This window comes from Schistosoma haematobium, chromosome ZW (genome assembly GCF_000699445.3).
Source record: "Schistosoma haematobium chromosome ZW, whole genome shotgun sequence".
In the NCBI taxonomy this organism is placed as follows: Eukaryota; Metazoa; Platyhelminthes; class Trematoda; order Strigeidida; family Schistosomatidae; genus Schistosoma; species Schistosoma haematobium.
The window spans coordinates 71,747,285-71,766,700 of NC_067195.1; the positions used below are offsets into that span (position 1 = coordinate 71,747,285).

The following is a 19,416-nucleotide window of genomic DNA, read 5'->3' on the forward strand; positions in this document are numbered from 1 at the left end:
TAACTACTCCTGTAGAAAATTGTTTATAGTAGTGCGTTGACAGATTATACCTATTTATTTACTTTAAGATGATGACTGATTAAATTACCGTCACTACTCTTGAACTTATAATTACCAAATCTCAGCATTTTTAAAATGTTATTACCATTGGATATCAGCATTCCCTTGGAGACTGGTGATCGAACACTGCAGGTTATTGAATAGCCCCGATTCGGAGGGGCTAGGTTTCACAGGCATAGAACTGAAGTACTCTCAGTGACGCGTTGTAAACCCGATCTCTTGCTGACAGATTAATATCACGATAATGCCAAAAGTGACACAGATTGGTATTAGCTGCTCTGACTTATTATACATAGATTGACTTCATCTGTCATTCCACTACCAACACTCACAACTACCCAGACACACAACCTCTCTGACTATTTCTAATAGCACAGCACAAACAGTAGATGTGGACACAGGCATCTCCCAGTCTAGTTGAAGTACTTTGCTTTTCAAAGGTTTAAATAACTTACCATACCTACAGACACTAATTCTCAGCTAATTAAGTGGAGTTTGAATAACCGGCATATTATTGCACTGCAAGAAAATTCCACCCACGTACTGGAAATCAAAAAGTGTCTCTCTAAGTAACAAATTCACGAATCTATACAGCCCATATTTTGATATTTGAGCCACATTATACTATCGTCATTATAACGTCTAACAAAATATTCCTAGCTACCAAAGTCGTTTCGATTGTTTTTACATTTACACAATTTATCAATACTAACAACATACTATTGGTATTTAGTGCCATTAAGAGCTAATTTAATTCAATGTCTCAGTATAGTTACATTTTGATTGTATGAGGGCTACTAAAAGTATACAACTGTCCAGATTGTAATAGGTTGAGTAGAATTCGAACCTACAAGTGAACTGTTAAAATCCAATCGATTGAACCACTGTACTGTCAAACCACTTTCTTCCTTGCCGTTAATGAAATCTCGCCTATGTACAGTTCTTTTTTTCAGGTATCACAAGAAGAGGTTTATGTATTTACTTTCAAATCGTCCTGTGTGAATAAATTTTTTCCATGAATATAACTACTTTTAAAGTAGAGATAAGATAATCTAAGCAAAAAGTTATAAATATTAGTTTATTCTTATCCTTCTTCTTATTATTATCATCATCATCGTTATTGTCATATTTCTATATTTAATCTAGAAAAAATTGAATTGAAAAACAATATACCTTGGTCTGTACTTCATTACAACGTAACTGGTCTCATTTTTGATCCCAATAAAAATATTTCAGAGTCAGAAAGATTTTCAAATACAACATCTTCATCACATTGTATCCATCTACATCGTATCGGTTTAACTTGGAGTTGGAATTCGATTTTACATACTTATGATAAATCTATCATGAAGTTCAATGGTTTTCTTATAGGTTTAATTGAACTACGTGATCCTCAATGGCCATTGGAAAATTATTTTGAATAATAAATTGATTAACTAATATGATTCATGTGTTTTCTTCACACATCTTTCACTCTCTATTGAATTTATTTATATTCTTTTCTTATTCTATCTCATAATTTTGCATGATTTTCGTATTGTTTTATTTTTCTTCCAAAATTTCATGTTACTGTGATCAACAACATAATTGTTGTTATTGATAATATGACTACTATGACTTTCAGATTTTTATACTTAGTATCTTATTATCATTTGTATTATTTATTAATAGTTTCCCTACATAAACAATAAAAATATCGACTTCAACCTTGCAATGATTTCTCTGTCAATGGTATGTATGTGTATGAGTCATGTTTTCAGAATAATTGTAATGATCCATTATCTTCTAGATGTTGTACGAACTAATTTTATTAAATTGTTATCTTAAACAGAAGAAGAACGAACATTGATGCAGAATAATACGAATTCATTTTATTTCATTAGGTTCTCATTAGCTGCTTACAACCTAAAATATTTGAAAATAATCGTTATTACAGATATTGACATAATTATACATACGAGAGTGATGAAAGATGAATATATGTATTATGGTGTAGTGAAGATTCCGATAGAGTTAATGAGGTCATAAAATAAAGTTTGGGAGGGAAAGTCCCAGAACATTGAAATAGTGATTAGAACTCATTGAGTTAAAAACACATTAGATGACTATGTTATGAAGTAACTGAAAATAGATTAATAGTAATAAAGATATGAATTGAAATCAGTCAGTTATGAATTGAAGAAAAATGATAATGATGTAATTTATACTTCAGAAAGAGTTGAAATAATCGATGACGTAATAAATAAAAAAGTTTAATGTTACCAGGGCAAAGAAAGATTTATTACTGTCTCTTTCTAGATACATAGATCTGGTTTTAGATGTTTGATTGCGATCGCTTTGGCAAATTTCAAAAGGTTGGAGTCTGATTGTTTGTTAATTACCTTGAAGGACTTCAGTGTATCGACTTCATGTCCTGTGTCAAGGAGATGTCTTGCGATGGCACTGGTGGATGCTTTTAATCCATTTGATCTTAAACTTTTCAGAATATGTTCTTTGAATCGGACGTAGACCCTCCTATCTATTCTACCAATGTAATTGCTTTGGCAGATACATGTAAATTTATATACACAGTTGATGGTAACATGAAAGAGATACCTGTCGACCTTTGATTGTGTTAAAGAACATGTTGTTTTGGACAGGACAATCAGTTTAGCTGCAGTATAAGTTTTTGTCAATGCACTTTTTAATCTCAAATTGATTGACCCTGTGACATCACCTTTGGATTTAAGTTGAATAAAAACATTTTTTGTATTTGCTGTAGTTCATCTGGGTTTTTTTATCTACACGTTTTTCATATTTCTCAATAAATTTCAGTGGGTATCTGTTATTCTTTAAACATTTTTTAACATTCATAACTTTCTCTTCTACTGTATCTGCAGTACACATTCCCTCTGTTCTGTGAAACTGTTTTGACAAGTGCCTTTTTGTAACTGATTGGACAAAAGCTATTGAAATTGAGATAAACCCCATTCCATGTGTGTTTTTTATAAACTGAATGTGGAACTGTGCCATCCTTTCTTCGTTTCATTGCGATATTGATTCAGTTTCCAGTCAGGTGTCAAGAACTTTGGTGTTGTTTCTGCACAGAATTTTCTCAATTATAAATGCTTTATTGGAATTGTATGCACAAACGATTTTTCAAAATTCATTTCTTAAAGAATTAACCAGACAGTGAATTAGCGATTAAATAACACAAGCGGCTGCAACACCACTTCAAGTGGTCGATGGTTATCCATAACTAACAAACTTAGTTTCTCACTTAACGTATTTACTGAACAGAATATACAGTATTTGTTGTGTTATTTGAATTACGACCGATATCATGTAAGACTAAGTTTGTGTGTGTTAACCGATCACTTAACAGCGTCTCCGTTAGTACTGGGTGAGGTCGTTTAATAATAACAATAATTGTACATTTTCTGATGCATGAATTTTCACATTTATTGGAGACTCTGTTCTATATAATCGTTGGATTTCCATATTTATTTTCAAATATAACAATTTGTAAATGATTTTGGTGCCTGTGGTATAGCATTTTGAAGACTTGGTCCTTATATTGTTTGCGGTCTTCATTTAATTTGATTTGTAATGGTCTGAATTATCTTGTTTTAGATATTTTTTGACTGAATTCTGACCAGTCTTAGTTGGAATATGTGCATCCTGTGCATGTTGCTTCAATATAACAATTACATCACAAATCGTTATAGAATAAATGGAATGCGGCGAGCAGTGTAATCCAGTACGCTCGTTTCGTCCTTTTTGAGACTTGCCAGCTGGATGCACCTGTACCTCTGTATTGTTTGCAAAATGACTGGGATCCAGTATCTTTCACATCAAACACCCAACGGGTTATATAATTCATGAAGTTTCTTATTGTCATTTCGGGAATTTCTTTTATAGATGTTAAGGAAAGTGTGGTTTTCCATTTCCAACGAATTCGTGTGTTCCGCACTCATGTTATTTCTGTACGAGTTTCACACGTTAAATACAATTTCAGATTTTTTATTTACTTTCTATAATGTTTGATTCAACCCTTGTTTTACTCTTGACAAGTTTCATATATTATAGTCGCAGACTTTCTAGTAATCTTTCAACTTAAAATCTTTTCAGATTCCGAAATTGTCACCATTCTCATATTACTCCCTGTCACCGAATTTCCCGAGTACCAGACTGCTTTGCTTTGGAACTTCATTAGTACAACTTTGCAGAAAGTCGTCCAATCAGAGTGGAAAAGTTGGTGACTATGGTGCAGCTGTTACTCGATTGCGTTTTCCAGTTTCTCCAAGACCGATTCGTATGAGAAGGGCTGAGGGTGTTGGTGGTGGTGTAACAGGTCGTATGATGTTGCTTAGACGATATGTTTCAAAGCTACTTGATGATGAACGCATCGAATTACCATGGCCACATGCTACTGAAACTCGATTATACGCTGAGCGTTTGATTCAGGAAAGCATCTTGGCATCAGCTGAACAGGATCTCGTTTCGCTATTTGAACTTTGGAAAAATTCTAAGGAACCAAAAACCAACGATAAACTCAATCTTGGTATTCTAGAGCTTTCTGTGTTTTGGCTAACTGAGGAACGTTTAGTTGAAAAATTATTCAAGGTATTCGAAAAACTGATTTTTAATTTTGTATGTTCTGCATTTTTTGTAATTTTATCTGCATGCATCAACTTACTAGTAACAGTAGGATTTGGGTTTATGTTTTGTATACGCTGTTGCTCATCACCAGTTTTATGCAGTATTGGGAGTCTTATTATCTTTACTCTGAAATAAGATCGTGTATCGGAAATTTGCTTCACAAATTCTGGTTTTGGCAGTCGAGTATTATTGTTAGCTATCACATAGTGCCATCTGCACGAAACTGTATTTACCTGCTAAATTTCAGTCCTGTTCATTGCAACATCTTATTTGAAAAGACCATTTCTGGCTTTTTTAAATCAAATATATGCCTAGTTTCTTAACCAACATGTGATTTGATTTTAACTTGGTTCGTGTCAAAGACTAACAGTTTTCAAACGGAGTTCTTTAGGTTACTTTTAGCTATTAAACCTGACTCCATCTTTGGGTCGACACAATCAACTGCTTAGTCCATATAAATATTTATTTATCATTTGTATTGGCTGGGAACAAACGATTATCAATTATAATTTGCAGGAGATAAAGCCCGTTACCATTCTATTCATCTGGAGTGGGAATGAATGTTTAAAGAACCATTTCACCCCGTCCAATATATTCACCCTTCCAATATCTTATTTGGAGTCAGTAGCAACTATGATTGCTTTCATTTGTTCGACATCCTCAAAGAGGTTTGGCTAGCTTTGATAAGATTATTTAAAACGGAGCTGAAAATGTAGAATAACGGTAAGTCACTCATTGTTGGGGAGATCCGAAATATTCCTCGCAAAGGCACGTAGGGGTCCGTAAGACTCTGAGGAACATTTTATCCAGTCAGCGTTGAACAGAAACCGCTCAGAAGCATCTAGAAAGTGAGGAATCAAGTGTCACGTTTTTGATTGAATAATTACCTATGCTTCTACTATATTTAATATGGTTCCAGAAACTTTCAGAAGCCCAAGGCTGTTTGAAATAATATAAACACCCTCGTTTTTCTATACATAAACTAACCTTGGAGCAAAGCATTCTTTTCGCACTTCGTGATTTTTTTTCTTGTGCTCAAGCTACCGTGTAGATTTAGCTTGGGATTTTTAGAAGAGATTAGAAAACCGATTCAAGCATTCACTTATAAGACTTATAAGTGGCAATAGCCCTACGTTGTAGCTGACTCTCTAAGCGTCCACGAAATTGACTTTAATAAAGCACGAAGAGTTGACGTCTGAAATTCCAGAGTCATCAAACCTACGATAATATTCCTGTCTACAGAAAAGTCGTATTGAATTATGGCGCTGTTTAGGTGAAGTTAACTCAATAAGTATACTTGCATCTTGCATGTGTGTCTCAGGAACGTCGTACATAGACTGGATTGATTCAGTTTTGGCTAGTGTTGTTGATCCGTTCTGAGATACGGATTTTAAAGCGTTTGTCAGTAATATGGTTTATATAAATCAAAAGTTTCGTAGTCTCGATGGTCAGCTTGAGGAAACGTACAAGTTTATTTATTCGTTTATCTAGATGTGTTGGGTTTATTGCTCAACATTAAAGTCAGATTTCTGAGATTTATCTCACTTAACTTTTTGAAAAGTGTTACTCATTGGAGAGTTCTTTTCTGTTCTACAATGATTATCACTTCCAGCAATCGGAAGTTGTAAAACAAAACAAATTGCATGGTTTTCTATGGAGTGTTTTTTTACCGTCCAAGTTTACATAAAGGTATTAGTTGTCAGTTAGTTTTAGCGCAAATACTAAAATTGACTTTCAGTTTAAAATAACATAATGATTAAGTCCTAATTTAGATTATCAAATTTATGTCTACTATTTAGTTACTGTTTGAATTTGTTCTCAAACGTAGTTGGATATAAGTGTTTATTTTGCTTTGTTCACATCCTTAATAATAATAATAATATTATTATTATTAATTAACTAATTAACAATAGGATAATGACTAGGTATCCATACTGTGAATTCTAGATATCTAAAAGAAATAACTATTAGATTTTCATGAGTATCTATAATGAATGAAATCAATTTAACAAAACTCTCAATATCCTAACAGATTTTGTAAATGCATTAGTAAACATATTATAATAATAGATTGTTAATTAATAGATTCATTGGGTGAATTTTACTAAGGAATAATGAAGTATAAAGTGTATATTCCATTCAATTTTAGGCTAGACAAATCTATGTTGTATATTTATCATATTGACTGTTTATGTTCGTACACTAGAACTGGAACTCATTATAACTATAGTTTAGATAGTTTATTTATTAAGCCCCAAATATGACTAATTAATTTGTTTATTCACTTTATAACTGAAACTTGTTCATAAAATCTACATATAAGCTCTGTGGTATTTATTCTTTTTTTCCTGCTAATACTTTGTGGTGTATATTACTATAGTATATGATTTAATTATTTTCGTTTCAGGTATTTGTACCAAGATACAGGTTTTATGAACGCGCATACACTAGTTTGTTTCAGATTTTTCCTCCAGTTCATCCGATAAAATCTAGTGGTACTAAATCATTTGGAATATTGGAATTGCACGGAAATCCATGGCCACCTGTTCGTGGTCATGGTATAATTGGACGAAGTTTAAATCCAGAACCATTTCAAGATCGTTATCTCATCAATGTTCTATTGGATGCTGCACGTGAATCATCAGCTAAGAAGAATTGTACACCATCCACATCATCACCTATTGTAATTGATTATGAACTACGTCCAATTAATTGACTGTATGTGATACACTTATGTAAATATCCATTATTTATCTATTAACGGATCTTGTAGGTCTATACTTCTATTCCATATTCCTTATAAATACTTGGAAAACTTTTCATATTATGAAATAAATTTGCATTTTACTGCATGTACTCTTTTTGATTTTTCGATTTATTGAAAGAAATTTTTAGTTTCAGTATATTTCTAAAAGACTATTTTATACCTTATAAGCCGTTAAAAGTTTGACATTTTCTCTGTGTAGTGTAAAAAATGTGTGTTTTTTTAAAAATAAATCGTTTTTTACAGACTTAAGTAGAATCAGTTGTCTAGCAAATACTTATCAACTATTTCCTTATATCTTCTATGACTTCGTAATTTGTGCTCTGCCATGGCTAACGTTAGAAATCATTTTAGTTTGCGGCATGATTGTGTTAATTATGCAATCAGTCGAACAGTCTTCTGTTATGATGAAACTGAAGGATAGTTAAGATGAAATAGTTATCTGTTTAAAGCCTAAAATTTCCCACTGCAATTAGGTCTATTAAGCGAATCTACATACTTTTTCGAGGGTCAGAAGTTCACAGCGACTGGGCATAAAAGATGTAGTTATACTACTGTCTGTACTGAAGTGTGGCAGTAGTAAGGTTTTTTCATAGGTGGTCAGCATCTCCAGCTAGTCTCCCTTTATACAAAGAAGAGTGGTTAGTAAGGAGAATAGCTCGAAAATACATACATGCTTTTGTTTCAGATTTTCAGTGCTGGGTGTTGAGCACTATAAAATCAAAAATGGTTACTTGCGAACAACTTTGTGTACGCAATTATTTTTTTCGCTTCACACTCATCCAGAGATGGACATTGGATTTCAAACCCTTAGTGATCTAGAGAAATTAAGAGCTAAGAAGAGCAACAGGACTTGATGACCAATTTCAGAGTGTTTTAAGGACTGTGACCTAATATTATAAGTATAACCCATCATTATTTTAGATCGAGCAAGCTCAGCTATAATTCTTAACTATGGTCTATCACAATATGGGTGAAAATCGTTTCCGTATTTCCACTTACTGTCTGACAGAAATAACTGATGTGGGTTTTAAAAAGCATGTTTAAAAATGTCTAGCGAGAGCTGTACAGGTCCGGAAAATCGGAAGTATTTGATTGCTGTGTACTTGTGTGATAATTGACGTCAAAAGTATTAGCATTACATTGAGGATATTTCTTGATGAAAGTTAAGCAAGCGTCTGTAAACTTGTGAATTTTGATATTGACTCCCTGGATGATTGGAAGAGACGGTCCCCATGTGATGAATGGTGTGCTGTTTCTGATAAGTTATCGTAAAATCCATTTTCGTACCTACCCTATCATCTATTTTAATCACATCTTTTTAAATTAAGCTTAGAATTGTACCTGTTTGTTTTCCTTTCACGTATATGGTATACTATTACCTGATCAAAGTAAGTCCTCACTGTTCACCACTAGGTTAGATTTACGTATGCATAACAATCTAAGAAGATAAGGAACTTTTTAAGGTTTAAAGGTAAGATAAACTAAAAACTAGAGGACACTGGGGAGATTTTTTTTTGCGAGTATGCAACACGTCTAATGATTTCAGGTTCGTGGAATTCTCGATTATCATCCATTGTCACCAGTAAACATTCGTTTCACCCTCAAATCGGTTGACTTTCTTACCTCATTCAGTTGTTGCAATTTTCTTTTTTGTTATTTTGTTAACTTATGCAAATAAATTTCGATTATATTACGAATTTTCAAATGATATCTAATGTGTTTGTTTATACTATGTATGATTAACTAAAATGAAAGCATATCAGGATAACAGTAATCCTCGTATAGACTATCGCTTTTTGATATCAACTTGATATATGTCACCATAAAATAATTTTCCTTCTAAAAAATAAGTCCATTTTATTAAATGGGATATATAAATTTCATCATTTTACGCACTAATCGATCATTTACAATTGATTAATATTATATATATTCCTCATTCATAACTAAATCCTGTCAAATAAAGTACAATTAAAATGGCAAAAATAACTACAAACTGTGCATATACATTAATTTATCATACCTGTTAACTATTATGGTAATAATAGTATAAATAAAATTACATTGAGTCGGCTTCAAAATGTTAAATAAAACATCGATCAGCAACGTTCGATCTTGACTATGATACTTCCACTTTCTTGGTCTTATTTAGATTTACACCTATTATATTAGCTTCAGAAGTTTGTGGAGATTAATTTAATTTGAAAAACTATGAATAATCACTAGACACTTGTTTTACCCTGGTTTTTAAACTCAACCGTGCGCTCACCGACGGCCGTACTTAGTACCAAACTCAAATCCTTTTAGATTTTATGACAAGCGTTTAACTTTTGGACCATTAAGTTTTCGCTTTGCAGTGGATAACATTTCAATAATTCTCCGACTGATATTGATCAGTCACCAAAACCAATATCCATAATAATGTCTTAACGCATTAACGAAAGCATTTTTAATTAGTAATTGCCTTCATGTCCTTTTTTTTCTCTTTCCAAATTTATTTCACTGCATTATACTCCTTTAATAACATTTTCAAACCCTAATCTTTCCGATTACTGCTTATACTCTTATCACCTCTACCACTACGGGATTTGAATCGACAATTGTATCTGTGTGCTAATGTGATATGGCAACTCGAACTGATGTACGTACGTACGAAGTTCTACGTTGTTATTGACTGACTGAGTAATTGCCTATGAAAAAAATGTGGTTATTGAAAAAAATGGAAGATTTGGTTGTGTTTATGTCATGTTTCTTCAATCGTAAACAGATAATATATTTTAAGAGAATCAAGGAATAGAATTTTTGACCGACTTAAGTTTTTCCATGATACCGAGTTAACTAAACTTATTCTTGTTAAAACGGCTATTAAAATTTTATTGTGACATTTACTGTCATATTTTGTATATGAGTGAGTAATTTTGACTTAGTGTAACTTGCGATTTGCACTAACTATTTACCTCTGTTATTCTAGCTAGATTTCATTTAAAAAGTACCTAAAATGTTTAAGTGATTTGTTTCAAGATTTTGAACAATTCTCGTACTCATTAAAAAAAATGATTTTAGCATACTCATGTGATTAATTTACTAAGGAAAGTAATAAATTACTTTATATCGGAATAAGACATTATCTTATGTGAATCTATTGTCCAGTATTTAAAGCAATTGTGTATCAACCATTCCATTACAATTTCAAGTTTTATCCTATCCCTTTCAGTTTGAATAGCTCTCGCACTTATAGTTAAACCTAATATCGAGTATATGAACAAGAACACTTAATGAATCGGCTACACTACATTATATTATTTATTGAACTCTACATTTTATAATAAAAAAAGTGCTGAATGCAAAACCAATTACGAATACCGCTTTATCTTGGATATGGTCATAAAAAAGTATTTACAAGACATCAGCTAAATATTATTTCTATTCGATGGAAAACAGTGTGTCCAGAAATATCACATGATAATGAAACTACTGTATCAACATCTAGTCCTCGGTGGAATATTTTACGTAAGTTACCCTTATTTGGTTAAAAGTATACTTTTGTTTTTGTTGCTCGAATTTCCTTCGAAAGGTTTGAATTATTAAATATCTATTCATTTTATTACATTAATTTTGATAAACGCTTTCTTAGTGATTTATGCATAGATGATATTGGTTAGAAGGCGACATTGTAATGAGATTTTTGTTATGGATAATTCCAGTTATAGTTTTAAAATATTATGACAAAAAATTTGTTAAAATTGTGTAAGGATAATACAGGAATTTACGTTGACATCATGATTTCTTTTAAAAGATGAAAATTACTATTTTAACATTGTTCTCCTTTTTTATAAAGAAGACAATTAGAGCTTAACGTTTGAATTTTTTTTCGATACGAAGGCTTGTTTTTATCTTCCTTATTTATATGGTTTCCGTGAATGGTAGTAGAATGGATGTGTATTGCGTACTGATTATTTTGAGGGAGTACCTACTTCCCACCTCATGTTTCATGTCAAGTACATGAAGCTTCTGTCTGCGAGACGATTTCTCTTAGGAATACACCCATTAAAACACCTAAATTCCTGTTTCTCTATCTTTCAATGTACCTGATTTTGTATGTATATGTAAATTGGTGAATCGAGTCGGAGGTTTAATATGCTAGGTATTTGTTTACTTTGATATCTGTTATTCAGTTTATTGGGACCTATTTCGATGAAGTAAATGAACTACATAAAACTACTTTCAGTCTTTTATTCATCTTTTTGCAATTTTGTTGCCTCTGAATATGATTCAAATAGTTTTATGTTGCTTCTCTTGTATATTTATTTCATCATAAGTGAGCCAGGGTAACCATTTGATCGAAGATAACTTTCTATTTCTAAACATTCTTCTTCAATATTATCTGTAAAACATAACTTCCTCTCTCCATGGTAAAGGAATTTTATTAGTCTACATTTATAACTTAATGAACAGAAGCTATGAAAGTGAAGTAGTGTAAGGTCTCAATCTTATAGTTTTTATAATGTGCTATTCAGGATACCCATTTTTCTCTGGAAGATTTATTTCATTCTTTGTAGCATCAGGCATGTAGAAGTATGATGTGATCGACTGGACTGAAATAGTGATGAGAACAGATTTGCAGTAACACATCACAAATTGACAACAAAACGATTGGTACTCCGAGAACCATACATCATAAAAATATCAGAAGACAACGTGTGATGTGTAACTTGTGATAATTCTCATATGATAGAAATTGAACTCCTTTTGTACATTTTTAGACAATCTAAAATCAGTCGAAAAGTAATTAGATAATTTATGTTCATTGAGGGTTCAACAGGTAAATAGATTAACCAATAGATTATTCTGACAACTTAGCAGCATGGATCAAAATCTAGTGTCGAAAAATTGATACCTCGTTAACCAACGGCTTAAATGGTGATTTTCAATATACCCACTTTCCATCTAGATTATTCAATTATATCTTAATTTATTTATTTAGTAATTTCAGTATTCGATCCTGGTTATAGAAGTTATCAATGTTAATAAAAATAACGACACATCTGATTATGTTTTTTGGAAGAGCAGAATTATGAACAACGAGGAGCCTTTCCATAGAAATGCTGTAAAATTGTTTAATTACCTTTATTTACAAATTTTCCTCAATATGGTGGTTAAAATTTACCACTAATCTTTTTATGTTGCAAAGTACTACATACAAATTGTTTGTAGTAGAGGTTGGATTCATTCAGCGAGTGACACTTGTGATCTATGCAATTTATGTCCTCCCAGAATTTTTCAATATTTCTATGAAGTTCACTTCCGAAGTGATATTTCTTTCTCATCACATATAGTTTATCCCACTTGTTTATACACTTATTTCAATATTTCCATTTTCTACCGAAAATTGTACTTTTGAACGCTTTTGTGATCCTCCATTTACATGCTATTCTGGTAATTTTCTCTATTCTCAATGACTTGTTTATTTTTGAGACAAATCACTCGACTTTTTACTCCGTTATTTATCGATGCTCCCACATAACATATCCATGCGTTGTTTTGAGTCTCATAGTATATGTCATAACTCTCATTTTTTACTTATCTGAAAGATTTACTTTATGTTTAACAGCGTTGTTGACGCTGTAAGTGTTCTTTCTCTCCATAATATTGCGTAGTTTGAGGCAGGTCTCGTCTTTTAGTTTGTGGAATTTTATTAGTTACTCGATCAATGATTTAAACTGAGAAACGAAAGTATTCACAGAATTGAGATAAAAATTCAATTAACAATCTATGTTACAAGTGGAAAATATATAAAGTTTCACTGATGTATAATAGATGTAAAAAAATATATTTCTACACATATTTTCCTTTATCTCTCTTGTCTCTTAGATTCAGAACCTGTGTATAATCCAACATTAGTGGAAAATCCTAATCTATGTAAATCTTTATGGGATCGTTTACAACTGTTTAATCCAGACAAGACAGTAAGTGAATACTGACTCGTATAATCTTTATTCATCACTATTATTATCATTAATAAGCATTTATTGTTCTGCCTTTTATTTTGATAATGACAACGAATATATATGATTTCTATTTATTTAGTATGTTTTTTTTACTAATCCTCTTTTCATAAAAAAATGGGTCAACAATCACATGAATCAGTACTAATAACTCATAATATCTGTGTTCAGGTTTTTTTTCTGATTAAGAGATTCCTAAATTATCAATACACCAATATATTCATACATTTAACTTATTTACTTTCACATTCAACTGATGTTCGCATGGATTAATGTTTTCTTCATAAGTTGGTCTCTTGTTGGTTGATTAATGTCATTGGTTAGCATTGAACACCATATTACTTGGATTTGTTATCTAATCGTACGTAATTACATCTTGTTTGAGTCAAACAATAATAACGAACGTACTATTTTGTATAATATTCATGTTTTACACCCATTTTATACAAAATGAAGATTTCCAAATGTTTTTGTAAACAATTGTGGTGTGCTACTTATGTCGACATAAGTAGTATATGATGTTAGTCAGGAACAAAATGTCTGGCAGCAGAGAGACAAGAGGATCGAACAGTAAAGAATGGGAATAGAATGCAATTTGTATGAAAATGCAAGAACAATGAAGTCTGAGTCATTATGAGACAATTGATGGACATTTTACAAATTACGTATTTACTATTTGATTGTTAGATTTTATTAACAAGTCCTGCAATTTTGTGTCAAATACATTCGATTGTCCCCACTGGTGCTCGTGTTCACTACACAATGACCAAAATAAATATTGTAGATAGTGAGTGGTAGTGTTAAACGTTTCGTTGTTTAGTTTCACTCTGCATCCAAAGTCTTGTAAGTAAGAGGTATTTTAGGCTGTCTATTTAATCATATTCATCATAAATATAGGAGAGTAAGTTTTATAAATTCAATCATCAGTCAGTCAGTCAGCTACAACGTAGGACCAGGCACATATGTGCATCGGTCCAGGTTGCCATACCGCATCAGCACAACAAGATGAACATCGGATTCACAGCAGTGGTTAGGTCAAAGGTGGTAATATATAAGAGAAAGATTGCATATAGAGATATAGTACAAGAAGAAAGAATTGGTTCGTAGAAAGATATGAAGTGATTTTAATCTCTTAGTTTAATCATATTCAAACATATACTTACAAAGCCAATTTTGTTTGATATATACATTCGAGTTATTCAGCTTCGTAGTTCAGTTGTTTACAACTATGTATTTTCTCTCTTGTTATTAGTTGGCGTTAAATCATAATGAGTCTATTGTTAGCATGATTTTACCACCTCCGAATATCACAGGTACACTTCATGTTGGACATGCGCTTACATGTACCATTCAAGATGCAATCGCTCGTTGGTAAGTACTATCCATCCATGATTATTCCTCTTATTTATTGTTTACTGTAGATCAATAATTTTCAAAAAATGGCAACTTCAGGTGGCACGCGATTTGGTGGAATTTTTTACTATGAGAATACCATCTAAATAGTTCTTTTTATATAGCTTTTTTCAATAAGAATAATGTTAGACTCAAACCACCATCTTTTAATACAGTTTTATTTATCTGAACACATAAATATCGGTACAAGGAGGCACTAAATACCCTCTGTGTCCACCAACCCGGTTATCGAGCTGGACATTCGCTTTTCGTCCTCTCAGTTTCGTAAACAGCACCCTCGCTGCGAAAAGGCAGTGAGTAGGACTTCCGTGATAGTGGCTTCATACGTGTGGCCATGTCAGAGCATTTCGAGAAGAGCTGACTGTCTCCACCGTCAACCGTACCAAGTCATTGGGGGGCTCATAGTTATCAATTTGATTGGAATTTTATTCAACGCCTTGTACTAAATGTACTTTCTCAACCGATGCTTTTCCCTACTTATTAGCACTTAAACTACAGAGCGAATGGAATACTATCTATGCACTTGTTTAGATTCATTGTGTTGATGATTACTGAACCAAATAATAATGACATGTCAATGGGTTTAAAGAAGTTGATCTTACTTAATAAAGAAGAAGAGAACATGGTTATGGATTATGTTGTGTTATCTAAATCTCTCTTCATTTTAAAACCCATTAGTCATCATTCAAGTATTTAATCTTGCAATAAGTGTCTTTGAAATCGATCACTGCAATAAAGTTTTTATCATTAGTTTGTAGTGATGATACCATTCACTTGAAATTGTGGTACGATTTATGGTTAATTATTTGTTAGTTTTTTCTGTTAGTTACAGAATGCACGGAAAAACAGTTCTATGGGTTCCTGGTATGGATCATGCTGGAATTGCGACGCAGTCAGTAGTTGAAAGAGATTTACTAAAACAATATTCATTAAATTCTAGTCAATTTCCTATTAATCAATCTAAGTCATCAGCACCGAGCTGTCAAGTTCCTTCAAATCCAAGATTATTACTGGGACGGGAAAATTTTATTCAACGTATTTGGGATTGGAAGAATCAGTTAGTGTATTTGTTTTCTTTTTATGTGTAATTTAATGTCTTCCAGTGTCAATGTGGTTGGAATCAGTGCACGTCAGCAAATCGTAACTACAGTTTTGAGGTGGCCTATAATCACTATGAAACTCGAACTTATACCACTCCGCTTCACAGTCTGAAGCGTTGCTACTGAGCTATATGGGCTCCCACTAGCCACTTGCAGGACTTCGATATTTACATTTATCGTTCACTGAATAGTCATGGTATGCCTGCCCATTCTTAAGTGCTGATTTTATTTAAGGGCTATTTTCATCACAAGCTTGAATAGGCTTAAAAATCAAAGAGTTTTAGTTTTAAACTTCTTGGGATAATCTATTCGCTACCACCATCGCAAGATCAGTCTTAAATTTCCCAATAGTTCATGGTTAAGTCTACACCTACAAACTACTAAGATGAAATTCAATGGTCCATAACTTTAACTCCAGTTAGCTCATGACATACTGAAACCACTAACCAATACTTAACTAATGGTTTCATTGTTTCTCTGTTTTGAATTTATTTGGTAAATAAGTGGCCAAGCTACTCAACTTCTAGATCACTTACTTATCTTCCTATCCCTACTACTAATGGGGCATAAGTCACCAACCAGCAATCTCCAAACACTTCTGTCCTGGGCTTTCCCTTCCGGCTTTCGCCAAGTGATATTCATGGTCTTGATGTCTGCCTCCAATTATCGACAACATGTGTTCTTTAGTCTGCTTTTTCTTTTTACTTTGAGGATTCCAAGTCAGAGGTTTCCTTGTGATCCAACATAATGGTTTTCGCAAAGTGTATCCTGTCCACTCCTACCGTCTTTTCCCGATCTCATCTACTAGCAGGTGGTTTGTCCTCTTCTAGTGTAGATTATTACTGATGGCCTCTGCCCAATGGATCTGGAGTATCTTGTGTAGGCAGTTGTTTTTGGATTGTAGTAATATTTTGGTAACTTTTATGGTAATCTTTCACGTTACAGTTCCGTACATTAGCGTGTTTTTAAAGTTAGTGTTAAAATAACAGTCGCTCAGTTGGTAATCAATAAAATTAATTTATATTGAATTAAGGCAGATATTATTTGGTTCTTCTCAATAAATTCCTTTGACAAGATTTGTATTTTGAAGTAACTGAAAAATTAGAAGAGAATAGAGCTATTGAAAGAGAGTGGTTGGTGGAAGTTGATAGGACACCTTGAACCTAGGCTTCGTGCTACTTGGAACCTATCAACAAAGTGTACCTGTTATGTTTAAGGAACTGATTCTCTTTGACAGATTCGATCCTTTGTCATCTAGCTTCACAGTCAGAGACGCTACCACTGAGCATTTTAGGTCTCAACCGACTTCTTATAAGACAGATGTATTTACAATTGATTGATCAATGAGCGGTGACCAATGTCATGAATGTCAGGTGCTTCTTTAGAGCTGATCGAGTTCTGTCGTTCAAGTTACAACATGGCCAGTAATCTAAGTAGCTCCCCATTCCGTACACTATGTCGAAATGTAAGGTAATGGTTAGAGGTAGTCGACAGTAAACTCTGAACCCAAGTTCTGAGCATCAGTCTCTCAAGATTACAGGTGTATTCCTTGATGATGAGTGCCAAATATGAATTGGTTCTAGTTTCAACATTGACGTTATATCAAGCTCGCTTTTATTGTTTTTTTCTCTTTATATTGACTGGTTGATATAAATAGCTCTTTATTGGTAGTTTGCATATATTCATATCTTTCATTGAGTCTTTATGTACTCCATCATTTCTAGACACGCCGATTTGATCCGTGAACAATTGAATAGTCTTGGATTATGTTTGGATTGGAGTAGAGAGTTTTTCACATTAAGTCCTGTAAGTCATAAATTGACAGCGAAACTTAAAAATTCTTAGTTGAATTGCTCTTTTTTATTATTATTATTATTATTATTATTATTAATGGCTTTATTCAATATTATATTTTGGTACAATATAGAATTCTCAGCACAGGGTATTTCAACAAGTTACTTACGCAACAACAACAAAAAACAGTAACAAATACAAAAAAAGGTCTAAAAAATAACCGAAAAACTGTACAACTTTTAAAATTAAAGACATGTTAAGAATGCAGGTTATTGACTAGGTTAACTCTAACAACCTGTTCGTCACAGAGTATATTTGCTAGGTAAGGTATTATAGAACTTTTATACTTTTGCTTGCGTGCATGGATTTTAATGTAATTACGTCTCGTTCTACCAGAAGATATACAAGAAGAAAGATATGAGTGAAGGGGATGGTTAGTATCTGATAAAATAACACCTGCCAGGAGTTTGCATGATTTTAAATGTCTATCCACAACCATATTAATTATGACCTCGAAAGGTTCACCACACATCTTACTACCTGCCTTCAGCATTCTCCGCAATACAGCAGTCTTTTCTCAAAAGCCCGGGAAAGAATAATAGAGAACAGTAAAGAATAATAGGTAATATGCAAGAATTGACAAATTGTAAGAGTAAATGACGAGTAATCCCAATCTCTTTATGTAGTAAGTCAGACGGAAAACCTTCTTCGATAACAATAAAACGTGGGAACACCAAGACAGATCAGAGGAAAAGGTGACACCAAGATAATTGACCTTCGACAATGTGTTTATCAAAGAGTGTCCAATGGTACAAGCATTATGGGATCTCAAAATGGTGTTTAGATTCCGTTCATGTCTCATGCTAAAGTTAACAGCTTGACATTTAGACGGATTAAGTATGAGACCATTACCAACAGACCAACAATCAATACGAGACAAAAACTCATTCATTTCTATGGGATGTAAAGAGGAAGAGATAGGTATACATACAATGAGATCATCCGCATATTTCACAAAAGTGTTTTCTGTGGAAGATGGCAGATCATGCAGAAATTATGTTTGTTTTTATACAAAAACATCTGATTGTATTTTGCGCAACTATATCAATAGTAATCTCATAGTACCAGAAAGATTAAAATTAGTAAGTATTTAAATGAGTATTATACTTTCTGTCTTGTATTTTCTGGGCAGTTGACTATGTATATCAATAAATTTGTGTTAAATGTAAATTCAGTTATTCTATCAATTACATGCTCAAACACTTGAATATGATGATTAAATTAAATGGCTTACATTTATAAAGTGACATTCCTAGAAAAATTATCAGTGATCGTCCATGTGCACTGCTGAGTGGTCCCATACTAGGATGAAACGGCCGTCAAGTGTTTCCTGGTTTTCAATGGTGGTCTAACTTAGTCCGGTTCATGATTTGAATATGCTTTTAAGTCATAAAGATTATATTTTAGCTCTGGATTGCAAAACAAATCACATTCTGTTAATATGTAGCAATAATGAACCATCAATCTATCAAGACATCCACAACCTGAACTTTCTGTATTAATCATCATCGTTAACTGACTTCGAAGACTGTAGATAAGGACAAATTCTCAATCACTTTCGTCTTTTTCATTTATC

At 32.7% G+C, this 19,416-nt stretch overlaps 1 protein-coding gene across 2 annotated transcripts in view; it reads left to right on the forward strand.

The window, feature by feature from the left end:
- Window positions 1-19,416, forward strand: part of TWN2_1 (Valine--tRNA ligase, mitochondrial 1) — a 59,080-nt gene that overhangs the window by 14,236 nt on the left and 25,428 nt on the right. For both annotated transcript variants that reach the window (XM_051212221.1, XM_012938778.2), the window contains 6 exons: window positions 1,207-4,665; window positions 7,109-10,978; window positions 13,340-13,434; window positions 14,726-14,844; window positions 15,713-15,943; window positions 17,711-17,792. In XM_051212221.1, coding sequence (XP_051072378.1) covers window positions 10,810-10,978; window positions 13,340-13,434; window positions 14,726-14,844; window positions 15,713-15,943; window positions 17,711-17,792 — 696 coding nt within the window. In that variant the 5' untranslated portion in view covers window positions 1,207-4,665; window positions 7,109-10,809. The remainder of the gene's footprint in view (window positions 1-1,206; window positions 4,666-7,108; window positions 10,979-13,339; window positions 13,435-14,725; window positions 14,845-15,712; window positions 15,944-17,710; window positions 17,793-19,416) is intronic.